General features: G+C 38.0%; 1 protein-coding gene across 1 annotated transcript in view; it reads right to left on the reverse strand.

The window, feature by feature from the left end:
• The window catches only part of OXCT1 (3-oxoacid CoA-transferase 1), a 138,914-nt gene that overhangs the window by 87,638 nt on the left and 26,759 nt on the right, over window positions 1-24,517 (reverse strand). Inside the window, exons 6-7 of the mRNA XM_058718573.1 lie at window positions 22,170-22,276; window positions 18,944-19,004 (exon numbers count right to left, since the gene is read on the reverse strand). Of these exons, the coding sequence (XP_058574556.1) occupies window positions 18,944-19,004; window positions 22,170-22,276 (168 nt within the window). The remainder of the gene's footprint in view (window positions 1-18,943; window positions 19,005-22,169; window positions 22,277-24,517) is intronic.

Raw genomic sequence — 24,517 nt, forward strand, 5'->3', positions numbered from 1 at the left:
TATCTTTTGCTCTATTTCCAAACAGCTCTGAAGGTGGCAATTTGTTGATTTGGTAAGCTATGAACTTAACTGAGTGTTCACTTAGAATGGATTTCTAGCTGACTATCCACTTCCCCACTTAAGTGAAGCATTGTTTTTATCTCTACATGGTCACACATCCAGCAGCAACTTCTTCAAAGAATAAAACTTATATTTCCTTATGAAAGTCTGCACACAGGACCAGAAAAGCAGTGCTTGGATATTTGGGACACATACAGGAAACCAAGTATCAAATTCAACAATGGCTCACATTGACCACGTAAACAAGCCCACTATACATTCTATAAGGAAACCAACAAAAACGGGCACTTTATGACTCTTTCAGGAAGAGTTCCAACCAGTAGAATGGGTTAGCGTCCAGAGCGCAATTGTAAGAGGATGTTCAGTTTTGTTAGAAACTGACAAACTGTCTTTGAGAGCAGCTGCTTGACTGATGTTAAACAGCTACTCCAGGGTTAGGTTGATTAGTGTTGGCATAGTCATAGTTTTTCTTTCGCTACCCTTTTACTTTTAGTCTTTCTGCATCTTATATTAAAAATGTTTTTTTCAGAGGTAGAATGCTGGATGGGGGAAATGAAAGATTTTAGTCAAAGTGTACAAAATTCCAGTTATAAGGTGTACAAGTTCTGGAAATGTAATGCTTATCACGGTGATTTATAGTAAACAATATTGTATTATATATGTGAAAGTTGCTAAGAGAGTAAATCTTCAATGTTCTCATCATAAAGAAGAAATGTAATTATATGAGGTGATCACAGTATTAGCTAATGCTACAGCAGCAATCATTTTATAATATATAAGTGGATCAAATCAACAGGTTGTATACCTTTAATTTATGCAATGTTATGTCAATTATATCTCAAAAAAAGCTGGAAAAAAATAAAAGTGGGTTTCCCATAGATGACATATATTTGGGTCTTGTATAATCCACTCTTGAGAGTCTGTCTTTTAATTAGCATATTTAGACCACTAACTTTTATTATTGTTTTAACAGTGCAAACAACAATCTTTTTTTAATCTCAAGTTTTAATTTACATTCTAGTTAACATATATGGTAAAATTGGTGTCATGTATAGAATTTAGTGAATCGTCACTTACATATAACACCCAGTGCTCATCACCCATTTAGCCCTTCCCCACCCACCTCCCTCCATCAACCCTGTTCTCTATAAAGAGTCTCTTATGGTTTGCTTCCCTCTGTTTTATCCCTGCCCTTCCCCTATGTTCATCTGTTTTGTTTCTTAAATTCCATATGAATGAAATAATACAGTATTGTCTTTCTCTGACTTATTTCACTTAGCTTAATATAATCTAGCTCCATCCATGTCATAGCAAATGGCCAGATTTCATTCTTTTTCATGGCTAAGTAATATTCCACTGCATGTATATGTGTGTATACATATGTATAAATATACATATATGTGAAAAACATAAATACATACACACACATACCACATCCTCTTTATCCACTCATCAATTGATGGGCACTTGGGCTCTTTTCACAGAACTCTTTTCATAGTTTGGTTCTTGTTGATAAGGCTGCTATAAAATAAACATTGGAGTGCGTGTATCCTTTCAAAATCAGTATTTCTGTATCCTTTGGGTAAATACCTAGTAGTGCAATTACTGGATCATAGGGCAGGTCTATTTTCAGAACCTCCATACTGTTTTCCAGAGTGGCTGCAACAATCTGCATTCCCACCAATAGTGTAAGAGGGTTCTCTCTCCACATCTTTGCCAACATCTGTTGTTTCCTATATTGTTAATTTTAGCCATTCTGACGTGAGGTGGGATCTCATCGTGGTTTGGGTTTGTATTTCCCTCACGATCAGTGATGTGGAGCATCTTTTCATGTGTCTGTTAGCCATCTGTATCTCTTCTGTAGAAAAGTGTTCATATCTTCTGCCCATTTCTTAACTGGGTTATTTATTTTGGGGGTGCTGAGTTTGGGAAGTTATTTCAAGATTTTGGATATTAACCCTGTATCAAATATGTCATTTGCAAATACCTCCTCCCATTCCATAGGTTGTCTTTTAGTTTTGTTGATTGTTTCCTCCACTGTGCAGAAGCTTTTTATTTTTTTATTTATTTTTTTAATTGATGCAAAATATTTATAGGCGTTCATGGCCAAATATATAAAACAAGAGTATATATAAAGAGGTAAAGAAGTTCTACCTTTTGTACGTTAGTTTCCATTCTAAATTCTTTCAAAGAGGTTTGTTGTATTTTCCCTCAGTTTTTTTTTTTTTTTTTTTTTTTTGAGTTTACGGTTTCTCCTTCCACCTAAACCGTGCGGATCTACTCCTCTCCTGCGCTGTTACTCTGGACTTTTCCCCATCTTGGCACCTTTCCTGAAAACTCCGCAGAAGCTTTTTATTTTAATGAAGTCCCGATAGTTCATTTTTGCTTTTGTTTCCTTTGCCTCTGGAGACATTAGATCACTAACTTTTAAAGTGATTATTGATATAGTTGGATTAATATCTACCACAGTTGTTACATTTTCTATTTCTTGCCCTTGTTCTTTCTTTTTTCATGTTCTACTCTTTTTCTGCCTTCTCTGGCTTTAATTAAGCTATCTGATTCCATTTTTTTTTCTCCTTTCTTAGCGTATCAATTGTATCCTCTCTTTTTCTAGTGATTGTGCCTGAATTTATAATATACGTTTACGACTAAGCCAAGTCTTCTTTCAAATAACACTATACCACTTCACAGCAGTGTAAGTACCTTTTAACAGAGTAGTCCCACCTCTCCGTTCTGTCCCTTGTACATGGCTATCATTTACTTACCCACAAACTATAACTATGGGTCCCATTAGTGTTAGTATTATAGTGAACAAATGATTATCTATTAAGAAAAACAAAAGATCTTATTTTACTTTCACTTATTCCTTCTCTCATATTTTTCCTTCCTTACTATTGACCTAAGTTTCTGACCTGTATCATTTTCCTTCTTCCTGAAGAATTTTTTACAACATTTCTTGCCAGGCAGGTCTATACTGGCAACAATTTCCTCAATTTCTGTTACTCTGAGAAAGTCTTCATTTTTCCTTCACTTTTGAAGGATAATTTCACTGGATACAGAGTTCTGGGTTGGTCACCTTTTGTTTTCAACCCTTTAAGTATTTAACTCCACTCTTTCCTTGCTTGCTTGGTTCTGAAGAGATATCTGATGTAATTCTTATTCTTGCTCCTCTATACAGAGGGTGTTTTACTCCCCTGGCTTCTTTCAAGACTTTGTCTTGGATTTTCTGCAGTTTGAATCGGATATGCCTAGGTGTAATTTTTTTTTTGTACTTATGCTGCTTAGTGTTCTCTGAGATTTCTGGATCTGTGGTTTGGGGTCGATCATTAATCTGGGGAAACAGTCATTATTGCTTCAAATATTTCTTCTATTCCTTTCTCTTTTCCTTCTCCATCCAGCAGTCCCACTATACAAGTTACACCTTTTATAACTGACCCAGTTCTTGGATATTCTGTTCTATTTTATTCTTTTTTGTCTATGCATTTTAGTTTTGGAAGTCTCTCTTGACATTTCTTCAAGCTCACTAATTCTTTCCTTGGCTGTATCTACTCTATTAATGAGCCCATCAAAGGTATTTTTCATTTCTGTCACAGTGTTTTTGATTTCCAGCATTTCCTTGTGAGTCTCTCTTAGAGTTTCCATCTCCCAGCTTCATATTACCCATAAGCTCTTGCACACATTGCCCTCTTTTTCCATTAACATTCTTATTAGTCATAATTGTTCTAAGTTCCCATTCTGATAATTCCAACATCTGTACCATATCTGAGGCTGCTTCTAATTGCTTGCTTTCTCTCTTCCAACTGTGTCGTTTGCCTTTTGTATGCCTTTAATTTTTGTTGAAAGCCAGACATATTTATAGAGTAAGACAAATTAAGGTAAATAGGCCCTTAATGTGAGGTTTTATGCTCATCTAGCTGGGGTTTAGGCTGTGCTTACTGTTTGCCGTAGCTACAGGTATCAGAGGCTAAATTTTTCTGTGGTGTCCTTGTTTTTGTCTCCTCTGTCGTCTTTGGATTTCCCTAGAGACTTTTTAAATAAGGTGCAAGACAAGATCTCTCAGCTGTGTTTCCCAATTATGATACAGGAACTCTACTGTGTGGTGGTCGTTGTGAAGGTGGGGAGGACAGGGAAGCATCCACAGTTTTATGATTAGGTCTGTCTTCTAGTGAGCCTTCCCCTACCCCACCCACTATTGTGACTTTCACTAGTACTTCTCAGTTTTGTTTTCTCCCCACTTAAGTGAGACAGGAAGAGGAGAGGAGGGCAGGGCTGGATATTCTCCTTCCCCCACCTGAAAGGCTATAGAGCTGGAGTTGGGTATTTCTTTTTCCCCAGGTCAGTTTGGCTCTGGTGAAAAGGTTTCTCTTGAAGGCAGACCCTGTTAAGAAGAAGAGAATGAGAATGCTCTGGGTGTATTTCAAATGGCTACTTTCCCCTCCTCCTGTCAGAAGCGCAAGGAGATTTCTCTCTAATCTTCCTTGAGAGAATCTGGTAGAGATCCTGGCAATAAAACCCATGAAAGTATGCCCCCCACCTACCCAAGATGGGGCCACCTCAAAGTTTTTAACTCTCAAGCTTGCCCACACTGAGCTTCCAGCAATTCACCAATGAGTTTAGGGTTTCCTACTCCAGTGTTGGTTCCCACAGAGATTTCTGCTCCTGGGCTTGTTCTCCAGTATGCTGTGATTCTCTGGATCAGCCTATCTGTCTGCCTAATTTTGGAGGCAATGGTTTCCCTCACAACCTCAATTCCCTGATAGTTCTCTAAGAAGCACTGTTGATTTTCAGTTTGTTCAGTTTTTTCTTATTGTGAGGACAGGCTTGGTGACTTCTAGGCTCCTTAGATGCCAGACCAGAAACTGGAAGTGCCCACAGTCGTCCCTTCTTATCCATGACGGATATGTTTCAAGACCCCCGGTGGATACCTGAAACTGACAGTAGCACCAAACCGTATATACACTATGTTTTTTTCTATACATGCTTACCTATGAAAAAGTTTTATTTATAAATTAGGCATAGTAAGAGATTAATACCAATAATCAAACAGCACTATAACAAAATACTGTAATACAGGTTATGTGAATGTGGTCTGTCTCTTAAAATATCTTAATGTACTGTACTCACCCTTCTAGTGAAATGAATGATGTAGGCATTTTGAAGTAGCATTAGGCTACTACTGACCATCAGAAGGTGGGTCATCCACTTCTGAACTACAACTGACTACAGGTAACTGAAACCGTGCAAAGTGAAACCGTGGATGGGGGGAGGGGGAACTTCTGTACTCTTCAATCATTGCCAATATTTATTACATAGAGTCCTAAAATTTCTCAGAATCAAACTACTATATAACATGTTTCACCTCATTTTTAATTGGAGAAAAACCGTTCTAGCTTCCCAAGTGTGAAGGCTTTCATTTTATAGCTTTTAGGGGGTTATCTTATTTCATAAGCTTTAAGAGGTTAACGTTACTGAATGATTTCTAATTTTGTGTTTATGGATGTATTACCTCTGTCCTACGGCTACATTTAGTTAACTGAAAAGTTCAATTTGCTAAATAAAGATCTAAGATTCTGCCAGTACGGAGGTAGTAAATTATAAAAGTGGTAATACTGCAAAGTATAAAGCAAACGCACCTTAAAATACACCTTCTATCCTTTGCTTCTGGTTAAGTGTATACGCTCTGGAGGCAGAAAGAAATTTGTTTAGATCTTAACTGTCCCCCTTACTGGCTTTGTCATCATAAAGTTTTTCCCTATCCTCATTTTCTCCCTCTATAAAATAAGGATAATAAAACTTAATTCACTGGATAATTACAATGGGTGACGTAAAGTGTTTTGCACTTAAGTGCATAGTATAAATAGTACTTGCTTCTGGTGTCATTGCTATTTTTATTATTACAAGGCTACAACTCCTTCACCTGCTATTGTCATTGTTGAAAATATTTCAATCATAGAGTCTACTGCACTCTGTGTAGGGCATACTTTAGCTGTATTCATTGTACTTAGACCATTATACTGTCCCTTCTACTTCCTAGGAATAAATTTCTTGAAGAAAAGTTTTCCATTCTATTTTCCTATATCCTTATAAAACCTAGCTCTCATCAATCTACTTGTAAAATGCTATTTTGTACATTAAAAATAGGAACCAACAGGGGCGCCTGGGTGTCTCGTCAGTTAAGCGTCCAACTCTTGGTTTCAACTCAGGTTATGATCTCATAGTTTGTGGGACTGAGCCCCATGGAGGGCTCCATGCCCACAGCACAGAGCCTACTTGGGATTCTCTCCCTCTCTCCCCTGCTCTCTCTCTCTCTCTCTCTCTCTCTCTCACACACACACACACACACACACACACTCTCTCTCTCTCTCTCTCTCTCTCTCTCTCTCAAAATGAATAAATAAACTTTAAAAAAAATATATGAAACAAGAAGAAAAATAAACAAAACCTTTTGGGTAAAAACATAATGCCAAAAGCATTGGGAAAAAAATCTATTAATAAATCAGCAGCTAAAATACTTTTTATAGCAAGTTTTGATTTATGGAATTGCTTTTAAAATTCTATTTCATACTTCCTATATTTCTAAAGGTCTAGTTCCACTTCTGAGATGCCAATTCTCAAAATGATGAGGGTTGTAAATTCCTCAAACTGAGAGAAATTTAAATTAGACCAAAACTTCCAAGTTCAACAGCCTTAATCCTGTAGCTTTTTATAGTCAACCTGTATTTGTCTGAGTTTGGTAATGATGAATTTTTCTTCCCTGAGTTTTGTCTATGCCAGCAGAGCTTTTCCAAAAGTTAAAATGAAATTCTAAACTGAAAAGAACTTTTCACAATACAAGGCAAAACTTGTATCCTTTCCCCCCAATTATTAAAGAAACTAAAATAGCTTCTTTAAATGAATAACACAGCTCCTTTTCACAGGAAAGCACATAAAAGGTACTAGGTTCGTCACATTCCTGTTTAACTTCCCTCCCATGGGATTTGGATTTAATACTCTCTTCGAAGCAATGAAATGTGGACTTAGTTATTCAGTGACAGAACCACTAGTGTCCTAATGTCAAGTTTCAGAAGCTGAGTGGAAGAAGTGACTATATTCTTGGGCATGAGTGGTCCTGGTTTCTTCATGGAATGCACCTCAGAGCAGAAAACCATTACTTTCTAATAGTTCAATCATTCTTGTTTTCTAATCTTTCATGATTTCTCCCAAATTAACCAACTGTTTCAAACCTTTTCATCTAAAAACAAACAAAATAAAGCATACTTTTTTCATGAGTTTGTGAAAATTCAGTAAGGCAGAGCTTTCGTAAGGAAGCAGCGAAAACATACCTGCAGCCTAATTTATTTATATGTAACAGTGTGCTCCATCCTAAGGAATATGGAAAAAATCTACTTTGAACATTTTGTCCCTCTAATGTTTGCAGGCAGTGGTGTGTCCATGGTTGAACATAAATCATCCATGAATATCTGAGTCCCTCTGTATTCATTTTGTTTCTCTTACTCCCAAAAGAATAACAAATGTTACTTTCATTCAAAAGAAGTCAAGATGGAGAGTCAGCACAAGCAAGTTTCCTCAGGGAACAAACTTCAGTTTTCAACCCAAACCAAAATATCTGAATCTTTTGAACAAAAGTACAACAAGATAAGTAGGTCATTAACTAGTGACCCATTTAAAACATGACAGCTAAGAGAGGTCATCAATATTTGAGCATATGCAACTTAAGCTAATGAAATGACAGATTCATAAGAACCTTCCTTTCTTCAAGGTGTCCATGGTGGGTGTTCCTCTTAAAAAGTCATCATAGTTTTTGAATGAAAGGATCAACATATTTAGATTGACTTTAATGAACCTTAAATATCAGGTAATTTACTGATGATTAAAGTTAACAATATATTTGAAGCATAATTTAGGTTAGTTTTTTTTCATTAACTCACTAAGATTTTAGAAATTGGGAGTGTTATGGAATTTTCGTTCCCTTGCAACTCAACAATTTTGGAAGACATGGAAAGGGTAAGGAGGGTGAGCCATGCCAGGTGTCACCCACTGCATAGAGTTCTAAAGCCATCATCCCTGGGTCAATGAGAACAACAGCAGTCATAGGTTTATTAACTAAAGCAGCAGGAGGGATCAAGGTGAGAACATAGCACTTGAGAGCTTTACAAAACATATTCAAATGCCCTGTCCCACTGGTGATCAAAATAGACCCATGAAATGGGCAGACAGTAGATATTATAAAGAAGCTGGGATTCTTTTTTTTTTTTTTCTTGTTTTAAACGTTTATTTATTATCGAGAGACAGAGAGAGACAGAACATGAATATGGGAGGGGCAGACAGAGGACGAGACACAGAATTCAAAGCAGGCTCCAGGCTCTGAGCTGTCAGCACAGAGCCCAATGCAGGGCTCGAACTCAGAAATTGCGAGATCATGACCTGAGACAAAATCAGAGGCTTAACCGACTGAGCCACCCAGGCGCCCCAAGAAGCTGGGATTCTAAAGTAATTTGTCCAAGGTCACAATGCTAGTGAGAAACAAAGATACAATTCTTAATCTCAGAGTCTGTTTATAAAAAAATAAATAAATAAAAAAAATAAAGAAATATAGCGAGACTCCTAAGGGCTTAGTCCCAGGGCTTCTTTCCCTAAATGGTCTTTTCTATTCCATGCCTGATTTATCAAATATATGTAGATTATTCCCAACAGTAAAACTCCCTTCCAGAGGATACTCGATACAACATTGCTCGAATCAGGCTAAGGAGTTAATCTCTGCCTTTGCTCTAACCAGCACACCATATCCAATGCATCAGCAAGTCTGAAAGATTCCTCTTCCAAAATACTGTTTACCTCGATTCTATCAGCCTTCCCCACCTATACTCCACCATCACCTCATGCATGGATCAATGCAACTGTCTCCTTACTGGTCACCCTATCTCCCTTTATGCCATCGTAAAATCCATTCTACACACAGTACCCAAGCTACAAGCATGACCCTTTCATTTGCACTTAAGTCCAACCTTCTGTAAAATCCCACATATCTACCTACCTACGTTTTCAATTTTACAATTCTTCTTATTGATGAGCATCTCAAAAATAAAGCCTTAGTACTGTTATGTCTTGCCAGAGGCAGATGGAGCATGCAAAGTCAGGACCAAATCTTCCAAGTGTCCTTTTCATTAAGACCATTCAACTTCCTAGTGATCTACCCCCAGGAACCTACTCATGTCTCAGTTTTCTCATTTGTAACATTATAATAAAACTGCTTCTTCTCCTATGTCACTTGGTGATTAAGAGGATCAAATGGGTTAATATATGTGGAAGTGCTTTGAAAAAGCATTATACAAACAGAAAGGGATATAAAATGCATGCTACTGCAGAAATGGTGCTTAAGTACAGAGTTTAGCTTCTGCTTACAAGAAAGAAGAGTTAAGAAAATCTAGCTAAAATAATTGACTTTTGCCTCTTGTCACTAAAATACATTAGGCTGGTTCCAGCCTTTTCTTTTGCTTCAGAGGACTCATGCTATACAAGAAAGCACATGGCTTCCTGATTTCCATTACCTTACCAACAAATAAGGAATAACCAGATAAATCTGTTTCTGACTGAAAACAGGAAGTTTAAAAGCCACAGTTCAGAAGGCTGAGAAAATCAGGCTCATCAGGCCCAAAGCCTCCCTGCTCCTCTCCTTCCTCCTCCCTCTCTGCAGGATGCGGAGGGTATAGCTCCAGAGGAGAGCTATAGGGCCCCTCCAAATGACAGGAACACAGAACAACTGCAACTCCAGACCACTTCCACAGCTCCTGGAAACCGCAGCTCCTGCCAGCCAGCAGGAGCTGTACCCGCATGGGAGACATGGCTCCGGTGGCAGAAGTCCTGAGGTACCGACATTCACCTGGCTGTGCATTTGTGTACCCAAGAAACTAGTCCTCAAGTACAAAACAAGTGAAACAGGCAGGAAAAGGCAAGATGCTTCTAATAAAATCAGCCCATCAATTCATGCTAATATTAAAGTCAGATTTACTGACAAAGGCACTGGGATTTTAAAGAAATGGTACCAACTGTGGATGGATACACAAGTTGTTGTATCTGATCTTCCTTTCTTTATGGTTGCTCCCCAAAGGGTCTGCCAAATTGCACATTCATTTCATTACTACACAAATTCTTGTGATTTAATATTTTATTGATTCTTCTCAAACCACTTGCTATTGTTTCAGTTCTATTTGAGCTCATGGGTCTTTTAAGAAATAACAGGCTGACATTTAATATATTTGGACTACAAAAATAGAAATTATACTGTAAATTAAGGGTCTGCAAACTTTTTCTGTGAAGTCCAGTTAATATTTTAGGCTTTGTGGACTCTGTCACATATTCCTTTTTTAAATAGCCCTTTAAAAATATAAAAACATTCTTGGGGCACCTGGCTGGCTCAGCCAATAGAGCATGTGACTCTTGATCTCAGGGTTGTACGCTTGAGCCCCACGATGGGTGCGGAAATTACTTAAAAAATAAATTAAAAAAAAATAAATTAAATAAATAAAAATATAAAAACATTCTTAACTTTATGTGGTACAAAAACAGGCCATGGGCTATAGTTTTGCAATCCTTTTAAATAATTACTGTGAACTAATAGTATATAGAACATATATGGCTACACAAAACGTAAATCAGCCTTTCATTTAAAATGAATCATAGCGGTTCCACAGGTTTCCTTTTCCTGAAGCAGGTACTAAACTAGGAATTTTTTATATTAGAGGAGGATGAGGAATATACTCTGATGATTTTTCATGAGGCAAAAAATTCTGCCCAGATAGTTTTTTCTCCCCTCCTTAGGCGGTCATGGATAAAAGATGCTCACCAAGAATTAATGAAGCTTCCCTTATAATGTACATACCTTTATAATAAATGTAAAAGCCTAAGTTTATACAGTTGATACACATTGACAAAATGCAAATTTGTGAAGCCTCAAAAATTATAAATAGATACAAACTCAAAAACCTAAAAATAGAATAAAATTCACCAGCCCATCAAAAAAAAAAAAAAAAAAAGGGAATGTGTTATTATTAAATGACTTTCAGGATCTCTGCACGGACAATAAAAAACAGCACCTAAATTTTGTAAGGATAATGGCACACAAATGACTTGCTGTAATTGGTACTGCTACCCCACAATGCAGTGAAGTCCATTGTACCCGAGATAATGGAACTCTCTCACATAGCTGCTGCATTGTTACCAAGCAACAAGAAATAAAATGTCAGGATTAGCACTTGATTTAATATATTTTTATCATCAATAAACCATGTTTCTATTCTGCTATTCTTCTGGATGTAAATGGTCATTAGTCTAAGAATTATATTTAGTAATCTATAAGAGTGTGCAAAAAAAAAAAAAAAAAGTGAAGTTAACACCAGGCATTCATCAAGTCCATACTGTTTTAATATTTACTGTTTCCTTGGTAGAAACAGCAGATATTAATGTAATAGTAATTCTACTACTGAGAAGGTTATTTTGCCAAAATATTCAACTCGTCTTCATTAATACAATTTGTCTTCATTAAATACATCTTCATTAGCATTCGAATATTTTCAAACCAATGTAGCATTTCATGAAAATTCAATGGCCTTTAATAGCCATGAATTATCTTTAAATACTTTAATACTCTGAAATAAGTAAAGTCAATCACTTCAGTTAGTTTAGTGGTGTGAGGAAATTATCTGTCAAAGCACTGTTTATCTGGCTGAATTTGTAGCATAAGAAACTTACAGATACCTCTTTCAGAGTGATTTAGTAATAATTATAAAATGAAATATAAAGCATGAATAAAATCTTGTGACTAAAAACCTGTAAGAAAAAGAAATGTAAATTAAAAGATATAAATTAACAGGTCTAACAACAAAAATCAATGTAAATGATATCCATTGCTTACCACATCCATCCCAAAAGTTAACACGTGGGCAAGTGACTGCATTCTGCCTTAGGATCAAGGGTCACCAGGGTTCATGGGGGGGTTGGAGGAAAGACGGTATTTGTTCTTTTTGTATTGTATCAAACAGCTCTCTTACCTCCTCTCACCTTTTAAAAAAGAATTTGTGTCGAATGTTCAACTCAACTGGCCCATGTAGATGAAGTAAGGAGGACTGGAATAGTTTCTTGCTGTCCTCATTCTAGTTAACTAACTGAACCAGGGTTTTACCAGGTAAATACTCAAGGGCAGTGAAAAATACTTAGCATATTATGCATCACACAGTGACTATCAAATTTGACATTCTAGCCAAGTTCTCATAAATACCACGTTTCCATAGGTCAATCAGAGAATTGTGTGTGTGAATGAATTCCATACAGGCATGACCAGTAGTTGCCTGGGTATGGATGTGTGTGCTTGAAACTGAATCTGTCTAATGAGGTCTCTTAACTGATTAGAAGTACTTGTCTTATGTGGAGAGAAGTTTTAATTTTTTCTATTTATACCCATGTTTTCTCTTTTTACTATTTCTTGTAAAAATTGTGAGTTTCACTGCTTTAGAAGCTGTAATATCATAAGGCATTTGCAATGTCAAGATTAAGAAGAAAAGACACTTAGGAGGAAAGGACTTATGTTTATCCCTGGGGCATTTCTGTGTTCTCTAAAGCAGGAAGGAAGATAACCAAAGTCTCTAAACCACGGATACATTAATTGGCCTGCTTGGTGGAGATTAAATGTTCACAGAATCCACTGAAGTGATTAAGTCATGTCATTAAAATCCACTGTGTTCCCACCTTCTATTGTAAAGTAAAATAACAACCAGTTTGATCACTTCTGCTAAGATAATTCACGGGGTGTTATCAATGCAAAGTTCTGCAAACAGGGCCAGAGAGTCATAAGAGCCAAGAGGTTCCAATCACAAAATCATCCTCCATTTATCTCAGAGTTGTTTTTTTTTTTTTTTAATGTTTATTTATTTTTGAGACAGGGAGAGACAGAGCATAAACAGGGGAGGGTCAGAGACAGGGAGACACAGAATCTGAAACAGGCTCCAGGCTCTGAGCTGTCAGCACAGAGCCCGACGCGGGGCTCGAACTCACGGACCACGAGATCATGACCTGAGCCGAAGTCAGACGCTTAACCGACTGAGCCACCCAGGCGCCCCCATCTCAGAGTTTTAAGGTCAGATTTAGGCTTAATCATCTCTTGGGGACTATTATGAAACGAACTAAAAATACAAATCCTATTTCACATAGCCTCTGAAGGAGACTGCCGTTGCTCTCAAGAAAGCTGCCCTCACGCAAGGCTCCTTGGGCTGCTTGCCATCCAGCACTGAACAAGAGAGAGTAGATCTTCCCTGGTCTTCAAACCCACCAGGAATGTGCTCCCCCTACCGCCTAGTCGGCTCCTCCTCACAGGGCTGCCGAGCTGGTGCCCTGACTTCCTGGGGAGTCTCTACTCAGGAGTCAGCTCACTGCGGCCTTTTACTGCCCACCTTCTCTAAAACTTCAGTTTCGTCTCCTGGCGTTTCAGGTTTCTTTTCATGCTTTTTGGTTGTCTTTTCTCCTTAACGTTTATCAATAGATAGCACACTGCCTGTTTCCCTTGGGTATTGCCTGTCACCTCTGCAGCATCAGAATGTAAGCTCTGTTCACTGCTGTGCTTCCAGAACCTAGAAAAGTGCCTGGCACCCTCGGATTTAGGAACTTTCTTGAACTCTCTTTAGAATGTGGTTGAGGTATAAAATCTGGTGGTTCTTCCCAGATAAGAAAGGAGGAGCAAAGGGGAGACGGGGATGTAGAGGAGGCAAGCATGAGAGTCACTGCCTCTGAGGGACGAGCTCGGGGGTGGGGGGAGGGGGAGGCCTCACTCTACTCTCCTGTTTACTGCTGTATATATGTTCATTGTCCTTCATAATAAACATCAAAAATAAACATTTTTTACTATCCTTTATACTGCAATCGCTCTCTGCCCTTCCTCACCCACCGGTGTGTCTGCTGGGCAGGATGGCAGATGTGCCTCTAATCTTTTCCTCCAGTTAATCTCCTAAGGAGAGATGGCACGTGCCAGCCATTAGGACAGAACGCAGAAGTCACAGTTCCCAAAGCCTGCCTCTTCTGACACAAGTCTTAGGATAGCACTTGGGGAAGTAAGTTTCAATATGTCCATACCTTATGACTTAGAACATTTTTTTTTAAAGCAAGGAACTGATAAACACAATATCCCTAACAACGGTTATGGCCGCAGTGGATGCAGGCAGACGAAAAGGAATATGAGCAATCCGCTAATTCTTACCTTGGGTGGGCTCACAGGTATTCAATTTATTATTATACTTCATAACCCACACAGGCTACACATCTACAATATTTGTACGCATCAAGTATTCTAGAATATAAGCAATTCTTTCATAAGCAAATATAGAAATACGCCGTGATGTGAACAAAATAAAAATAATTTTATTCAAGTCGTGATAATAAATATACTATTTTCACTAAAAGCTGAAATGAGCTAAAATAGAAGAGGCCCTGTATAAACCTAACACCAGCCATGGCACAACCCTGACGAAACCAGCTGGGCTATTTTGGTCTCAGGCAGCTTGAAGAGCCTTCGGTGGCTGAGTCAGACGACCTTTTCTGACAGAGCAGGCACGCCAGGCTGCTCGCAGGAGACAAAGGCTTACCAGTCTCCTGAGTGAAGCACTCCAAAGGCTCCCCCTGAGTTTTCTATTATAAGCTGCTTTTGAAAAAAAATGCAGAGACAGGTCACTTCCAAGAAAAAACGCGGGGTGGTGGGCTAAGCACCGGGGAGACTGGCAGAGGGATCACAGGGAATTGAGGGGACAGCGAGACCCTTCCAAAAGCCAAATGAGTTCCCTCAGGAAGACGCGACAGTCCTCACTTCTCCTATTACACACACAGAATGTAACACCAAGAGTCATTCCCTGGCTGGTTTTGCACTTAAACGTGTGAAGTTTATCAGGGAAGACGACTTCACCCACTCAAAGAGAAGGAGGTCCAGAAATAACACTGTCTGGGCCCAAAAGAGAAACATCTTTCTGGCATGTGTGCCAATATGTGCACCCACGTGCACTATTTTTCCCAGTAGCTACCCAGTTCCTTACGGGGGTGAGGGGGAGGGACACAGCCAGCCTTCACTATCACAACTTGGTGGTGAAGTATGCAAGTGGTTACAGGTTTTAAGAAATATGAATGCAATATTCATATGGATTGTAGTAAAGGGGAAAATGACCTACTTGGTCACCTCATTGGCTTTATATAACTCACAAGCTTGTGCAGAACACACGTGAAAGGGGAAACTTTTCTGAAAAAGAGGACTACTCCCCTTTTAGAGAAAGTAGAAAGAATTCATAGAGGGCCAATTTGATACTCTCTTTAACTCAAGATAAACACACTGGTTTGCTTCTTCACATAAAATATTTACTGTAAATTAATGAAAGAAGAAACAAACAAACAAAAAGCAAGAAGACCACCCTGCTTCTAAGTCCAAAAAACAATTTTGAGCGGTCTAAGGGAACCATCATTAATATTATAGACAGTTATAGTTCTGCCCTCCTTAAAACTCAAGTTACAGGATGGAAACAGGGATAAAGGCTGCAGAGATGCAGCCATGTGGAGCGACACGGGGCTTCGGAAGAGAGGCTCTAACCCAGATGCTGCTGCTGAAGAGTCCTCGATTTCCTCCTCCATAAGAGACAGGACACGAGCTGAGAGCTCTAAGAAATAGCTTCTGACGGTCTGCGAGTACCAGAACAGACATTCAATCACCATATTTAGGGAAATCTGTGAAAAGTTGCAAGGTTCCAAGAGGCTACAAAATAGAATGAACTGAGTCTAAGAGAAAGACTGAATGGACCCCATACAGCTACTGACCACAGGGTGAGGCTTTTCTAAAGCCAGCTCCAAGGTATATGGTAGGGGAGGAAAAAAGGACCATGATCAGAATAACTGGCAAGGAAGAACAGAATAGAGGAAGAAATTAGCCAAAACACTCTGCTCGATTCTAAGAGTTAACATTGAAATGGTCTACTTCCAGAGATTGAGCATCTTTCACAAGTTTGAAAAACCATCCATTTATGACAGTTTGAGAGTATTTCATAAAATAATGCAAAAGAGCAGACATCCTGGAATCAATATCTCTATTGCTCTGTTCTAGCTCCACCTAGCTGTGTGACATTGGGTCACACACTTAACCTGTCTGTGCTTTAAAGTCCTCATCTGTAAAATAAGGATAAAAATGGTTCCTACCTTATAGGACTATCTTGAGGATTACAAAAATAATAACGTAAAGAGTACAGCAGTGACTAATACATAATAAATATTTGATTAACAGTAGCTATTATTGTTGTTAATAACTAGCAGGCAAGAGAAAATATGGGTAATTTATGATCTCTGAGGATTCCTGTTAAATACAGCACTTCAGTGACCAGCTTGTAATCACCCATCCCACTATGATCACCATAAAATAAAATAGGACAGGACTAGAGAAGAATTACAGAATCCTGGAGGTCAGTGCAAGTGAACAGAGTATATAGAACTCTGAGGAGTTGGAGCTGGAGGCTAGGGTACTCACTAGACTCAGAACAATACAAAAATCACAAAATCAAAATGGACTTTTCATATCAGAAAATACCCAATCTACTCACCATCCCCAAGTCCAAATTATTTTCCTCTTTCGAGAACACAGTTCTTCCAATTCAACTTATGAGCATGTGGACTTCTACTATTGAGCATGCCGAGGAGATAGGCTTATAATAATCCCATTATCTACAAGCTGTTTTGCTTAATGAGAAAGAACGAAATACGGCCTTTTGTAGCAACACGGATGGAACTGGAGAGTGTTATGCTAAGTGAAATAAGTCATACAGAGAAGGACAGATTCCATATGTTTTCACTCCTATGTGGATCCTGAGAAACTTAACAGAAGACCATGGGGGAGGGGAAGGAGAAAAAAATGGTTAGAGAGGGAGGGAGCCAAAACATAAGAGACTCCTAAAAACTGGGAACAAACTGAGGGTTTATGGGGGGTGGGAGGGAGGGGAGGGTGGGTGATGGGTATTGAGGAGGGCACCTGTTGGGATGAGCACTGGGTGTTGTTTGGAAACCAATTTGACAATAAATTTCATATTAAAAATAAATAAATAAAAGCTGTTTTGCTTAGATTCCTAAACTAGAAGGACAAATCAGATTTCATCTTGATCATTATAAATAACCCTGTGCAATAAACTTTTCACAGATATCTGTGTTGATCAAAACAGTAGTTGCTAGCTATATGCAGCTACCAAAGAGAAAATGAATTTTTATCTTGTTTAATCTTAATTAATTTAAATTTTAAATGCCACATAGGGCTAGTGGCCACCATGTTGGTCATTGCAGGTAGAGTCAATTGGGAGTGGCTGTCTACAGCACCATTATTGAAAAGTATCCCAATGTGAGTCTGAGTCTAGCAGAAATGTGTGCAGTGATAGATCAGAGACGTCTGTTCCCAGGCAAGGGAGGCTACTAGCCTTTATCTTATTTTCAGGATCAGTTAAAGGATTTTATCTCCCTTTTCCTTATGCCAAAAACAAAACAGAACAAAACCAAAGAAAACCTCTCTTTTCTAATATTTACAGTGATTCTCAGACACTAGAGGGTCATTTTCTGTTCTTAGAAGAAGACTGGCTGAAAAGAACCAGATTGTAAAGGAAGAAAAAAAAAAGAAAAAGAACTTCACCCAGGACAATGTATAATATCTCCTGGTATTGAGAGAAGGAACACTGTTGCAGGAAGTTTTATAGAAATATATAAAATGAAGAGAGGGCTAAACTACCAATGATTTTAAGCTATGTTATAATATAGGCTTTTATTCAGTAATATTATGTATCTGTGTCACAGACAGATCATTAAGATGATTCCATAAATAAAAAACCAGATTACACAGAGTCAACCACACTGTCCATTTTAAATGCAGAATATATACTGAAGTCATTGCAAAGAAACCACCAGGCCTGGGTTGAAGGTACCACATCCTCCAGAACTTTAAAAATAAAAATAATACACTTCACTTTCCAAGAGATGAACTGAATTCTAACATTTGATTTTTTAAAAAAATACCACCGTACTGATTCCATGAAGTATCATCTTGGCCAAATGTATGCAGAAGTCAAAAGATGCCACATACAACACTACCATCATGAGAAAAACCCAGAACATATATTCTCATTTCCAGATCCCACGATGGGTTCCTATAAAGCTCTCCCAAGGAAAAACTACCTCAAACTTTTGTGAAAATTTGGTTCCAAGGCGATTCTCAAGGCCTCAAGTTAAGAATCATTACAAAGTCTCCTCTCAGGTTCAAATACATGTAAATAAAATGGGTCATTATACCCAACAAAATGGGTGTTAAGTACCTATTTCTGTCAGAGTGTTAACGCTAGCAATGGTCTCCCACACCTTGAGATGTCCAAAGAAGAGTCAGTGAGTTCCTTAATTCAACTGTTCCAAACAGAGCCACGACAAAACAATTATTTGTACTACCCCCTCTTTCTTCCATAAAGAATTCACAGTATCTAAGATAATGAACTTCTGACACAACTTACTATATTTTTGGGATTCTGTATATAAAAATTCATCTTGCAATTTTACCCAACATGGTCTATTTCACTCAAGTACCAAAGGACTTTTATAAGCTGGTCAGTCTCATAGCTTGATCTCAAAGACAGCATTCTAGTGAGACCCTAGCTAACCAGAAAGTTGATGTTACAGTAAAATTTCAACTACTATACATTGAAATAGAATTCTTCGATATCCAAAATTTAAAACTTGTCATTGTTTATCCTCTAGAAAACAAATGAACTGCTGTACATTTTCTGAGCTAATACATAACATCAAGTTTAAAAAGTAACCTCTGGAAAGCAGAAAAAACCTCTTCTCTTACCTCCACCACTGTGGTTTCTGCCGCTTTGCACATCGGCAAGTTGAAATTCCTTGCACTTTTCCTATATTAGGAGTGGGGGAAAATGGGGAAAGAAGACCAAAAATAAGAAGAGCCTCTCTCAGCTTTCATTATACATTAAAATAATTTCTATAAAATAAAACTCTGTGAATTTTTTTAAAAGAATGTATCAGATTTTCCGTAAGTATTAAAACTATTTTATAAATAAAAACAATTTAATGGCCACTTCATTCAGTTATGTAGCTTTTATGGAGTTGAGGAGAAGAGGGACTATTTTTCATGTTCAACATATGATTATACACAGAAAGATAAAATAGATATTAATAAATCTACTCTATTTCAAACTATTTGCCTGAATCTTTTAACTGAGATGCCACTTTGTTTCTATAGTTATGGATTTCACTAAACTTGGTCTTGTTAAAATATTAAGAAAAGTAGCAAGTGCTTTATATGAGAAGGTATAGTAATTATATTCTCTATTAAAGAGAAACTTACTGCTGAATTTAAATGAAACATTCACTGGTAATGTGTGAATCATCTATAAAGATCATTCCGGGGAACCAATTTCTAATGAAATTATTTGAAGTACAACACCCACATCAGACCCTGAGGTGTAAAAACTTCAAGAAAGTGCCAATTTTGCTGACGGTTTTGCATTCCCAAGTTCTTAACTTAATGCACCACCACTATCCATAAAAAATTTAATGTATTTTTTGTTTCTGAGAAGGTAAGTTGGTAGAAAAACTCATTTCATAAAGGGAAATGAGTTACAGCTCTCTTTTACTAGCTCTTTTAGGCCACCAATGTTTATCTCACTGGATTCAAGGATAAATATAAACTCAGGCATGTCCCAGAGAAAGAGGTCCTTGGGTACTTCCACAAGTTTCTGTGTTGGATTCCACTAGACGTCCAAACAGCACTGAAAGCTCCAAAAGCAGTGTGGCCGGAGGCAAAGGCATGCAGGGCTGTTCTACCAATGGCCTAGACAGACCTCTTACCAGTTGTCCCACTAAACAAGAGGGTCATCCTGGAAGCCAGTATCCTAAGAATCTAAGTCACGTGACCATTACTGATAGGCGGTCTCATCTCATATCATATCTCAAGAGCCACAGGCATAAATAAATGCTCAGAACAGCCCTTGTGCAGTCTTTAAGATAGCAGAGCCAGGCAGTGAATCACAGGACAAACGCATGGAAATATTTTAAATCATTCATTTCCATTTGCTTCTATACAATTTCATTAATATCTTCTTTAATTTTTTTAAAGTTTATTTGTTTTGAGAGAAAGAGAGAGAGAAAGCACAAGAGAGAGGGGATGAGAGAGGGAGAATCCCAACTAGGCTCTGCACTGACAGCGCATAGGGCCAGAACTCACAAACTCTGAGATCATGACCTGAGGCGAAATCAAGAGTCAGACACTTAACCAACTGAGCCCCCTAGATGCCCCAATTTCATTAATCTTTTTAAAAAGCAACTAAACTTTGCAAACATTTTACCAAGGTGTCAAATAAGATAGGATGCAAAATGTGTAACTTCCAAAATTAGCTGTAATCAAAAACTGGTTGAATTCAAGAAATCAAATATATGGGAATACAAGCTGGTGCAGCGACTATGGAAAACAGTATGGAAGTTCCTCAAAAAACTAAAAATAGAACTACCCTACAACCCAGCAACTGCACTACTAGGCATTTATGCACGGGACACAGGTATGCTGTTTTGAAGGGACACATGCACCCCCATGATTATAGCAGCACTATCCACAATAGCCAAAGTATGGAAAGAGCCCAAATGGCCATCGATGGATGAATGGATAAAGAAGATGTGGTATATATATATACAATGGAGTATTACTTGACAATCAAAAAGAATGAAATCTTGCCATTTGCAACTATGTGGATGGAACTGGAGGGTATGATGCTAAGAGAAATTAGTCAGAGAAAGACAAATGTCATATGACTTCACTCATATGAGGACTTGAAGAGACAAAACAGATGAACATAAAGGGAAGGGAAACAAAAATAATATAAAAACAGGGAGGGGGACAAAACATAAGAGACTCATAAATATGGAGAACAAACTGAGGGTTACAGGAGGGCTTGTGGGACGGGGGATGGGCTAAATGGGTCAGGGGCACTAAGGAATCTACTCCTGAAATCATTGTTGCACTATACGCTAATTTGGATGTAAATTTTAAAAAATAAAAAATAAAACAAGTTATAAAAAAAAATCAAATATAGTATATCATATAAGGTCTTCAGAAATCAACAAAAATGACATGAGAATGGTCACTGAGAATTTAATTGTGATCACACCAATGCTGCATTTGGTAAAGATAAAAAACCCCTAAAACAGTAAATGACCATATTATATAAAATAAACTATTTCTGTAACCTAACAAGTCAAGTCTTCAAGACCACACATTTTGGAAAATTTGCTTATGTATATTCAAAGGTGGTACAATTTTCAAAATACAACCATATAATGTATAAAGCCAAGATACTAAATACTTGGTATTTAGTATGCTTAGGGTAATCAAAAGATCTTGAAATCTATTAGGCCTGTGGCTTAATATCTGTGGCTACCCAGATAACAAGAATGAAAGTTCAGGATTATCAAGATTAATCAACTTTCCATTAGAACCTACATATGTATTTCCTAGTAGACACCAACAGGACTGGAAAAGAACTGATCTAAATGGTTAGTAGCAGTATCTTTCCATAATATCAAAATCACATAGGCCCTTTAAGACAATGCATATCAATAACAATATCAAAATTAAATACAATTGTGTGTTTTTGTCACATTTGCTAAGCATGTCTCAACACTGTACCTTTCCTGGCAACTAAACACACATGGAAAAATCGTTTGTATGTAACTATATACAAGGGTATATAGATTCAAATGCCATTCAATGTGGGCACCAGCCAATCAGAACAGATTCCCAGAAGCACACCACATCTCAACAAGAGCAGTTGCCTTGAGCGTGCGCACGCACACACATACATATATATATATATGTATATATGTATACATATACATATATACATACACACACTGACCTGTGGGTTGGTTTGATTGCAAGCCACTTTTTAAATGAATTTTTAAACACACCAAGATAGCTATTCTGTAAACGTAATTTAGGAAATGTAAAGTTGCTGAAATGCAACTTTGCATTAATTGCATTGTTTTACATAAAACCATCATACTACCTGAAAATCACATTTCCTGCTTGGTCTGCCTTCCAGGCTTTCACCAAAGCAAAATCTCCCGTAATTGCTTCCTCCAAAATAAAATGCTGGCCATTAAACTCCCTCACCTGCAGGAGACAAAGAGGGCACTGTCAGATATTTGCAGAAGTCTTGTTTGGCTGTGGTATGTGCTCTGATAGAAGCAGATAATAAGGATACGAGCCTAGTCAGGGAAGGTTTCTCAGAGGGAGGACAATCTGAACTTGAGGACTCAAGGGTGAGGAGTGGTAGGCAATTAGGATTTGATCAAAGTGGTGGAAGGGGAACTGGGAACAGCATGTGCAGAGACTCAGCAGCAAGAGAGAGCTTAGTAAACTGGAGGAACTGCAAGTTCTATATGCCAAAGGCACAGACTGTGTTAGCACTCATTATTTATGTGCATAAGTTATATACATTGAACATTTCCTCCACCCCAGGAAAAAAAACTATATAAGCCTCATAAAATCGTCAATGTATTTTATACATAAAATAGTTATAAAAATCCATTCATCTCTAACTGATCTATAACCATCTGTTGAGATATTAATTGGAATTCCTAGAACCTGTAGATGACATTGGAGAACTGACGTGCCACATCTTTCCACCCGTGAGTTAAATACACGCCTATGTTTTTTGAAATCTCCTTTTACTTGTTTGAATTGCTTGATAATTCTTCCCCCCAAAAAACTTTGTGTACGTTTTTTAGGTTTATTCATAGGTACTTCATGGTGTTTTTATGCTACTATGAAAGTTCTATGTTATTCTATTACACCTCCTTTTCTATCGTTACTGTTTAATGGAATGCTATTGACTTCTGTATTGTATTGCCTTTTAATTCTACTACACATGGAAAGGGGAGAGGGAAGAAGCAGCATAAAGTAAAACTATGCCATGGAATTTTGTTCCTTTTTTTCTTCTTGGGGGTTTAGCTCTGGGAATTGAAACAAAGAAAAGAAGAAACAACGTCAATGCTGTGCCCCATCCTACACGGGATTGGAGCCATAGGAAGGCAGAGCTCCATTCTTGCTCATACTACGCCCTCTAGTGGACAAACTGCATGCATATCACAGAAAACTTCAGGAGAAAGTTCTGTATAGTTACTTTTCTTTATGGTTTAAAGCAGAAATCCCTTCTTAATCAACAGCTTCTTTAAAGGCTTTATCCCACTTTCTGCTAGAAAATATTAATGGATTTAGGGGATCACTGATGGAGGATCTTATTAATATGAAACTTAGATAAGTCATACAAAAGCTATTTATAAACTGCACATCAACATACAGCTTTTTTAAGAGACTTGTGTATTTCAAAGTCATTACTGTAAACACTAATGATAATAGATGAGAGTATGCTGCATACAGATCTGGAAACCTACATACAGATCTAAATATATGCTAACCCAGGGCAATGTGAAAAAACTGACTTTTTTTGCCCTATTCCAACTATACAATTTCCTGATGGGTCTACAAACCAGCGGTTACTGAGTGCTGACATTCTAAAATTTTAAAACAGGGAAGGGATTGGTTTTGCCACACTATTACACTCACTTGAAAGAGTTCTGTGTGCCCCGGTTGCCACTTCCTCTTTTTTCAGCCCTTTCTCAAATCCACTCTGATCAAATTTCTATCATTCCAGAAAAATCCTCCCTTCCAGAAAAATCTTTTTTTTTTCTTTGCAAGTTTGTTTGTTTATTTAAGTAATCTTTACACCTAATGTAGGAACTCATGACTCCGAGATCAAGAGTCACATGCTCTTCTGACTAAGCCAGCCAGGCACCCCTAGAAAAATCATTCTTTAAGGTCACCAGGGCTCAATGCCCCCTCCTGTTACGCCACCTCTTCTCAATGGGACAGTGCTGATCACTCCCCACTTTGTAAGATCTCCCTTGTCTTTCAAGTTGCCACACTCCCCTTGATTTTCTCTTCAGACTAGATACTTTCCCCTTCTTTGCTTCTCTTTTCACTCTTCCCACCCTTCAAATGTAAAAGAGGTTTTCTCTACCTGCACTCCAGCCCTAGACACTCATCCAGTTCCACAGATTTAACTACTACACGCTGATGGCTCCAATCCCCTATCCCAGCTCTAAACCCTCCCCAAGCTAGAGACTACCGAGCCGCTTTTGCTGGAGCCTAAAGGACATGTCAAACGGACCCAGTCCCAGACAGGGCTCTTTGATCACCCCCGTACTTCGCCCATCTCAAAAAGCAGCAGGCTTGGTTCTTGTCTTTCCTCATAACCCACAACCAATCCATTGGTAAATCCTACTAGCTCTGCCATCAACGTATGTCTGGATTCCAACCCCTTCCCCACAAGTTCCACCGTTTCAGCTCAGT

The sequence above is a fragment of the Neofelis nebulosa genome, chromosome 1 (assembly GCF_028018385.1).
Source record: "Neofelis nebulosa isolate mNeoNeb1 chromosome 1, mNeoNeb1.pri, whole genome shotgun sequence".
Taxonomy (NCBI): domain Eukaryota; kingdom Metazoa; phylum Chordata; class Mammalia; order Carnivora; family Felidae; genus Neofelis; species Neofelis nebulosa.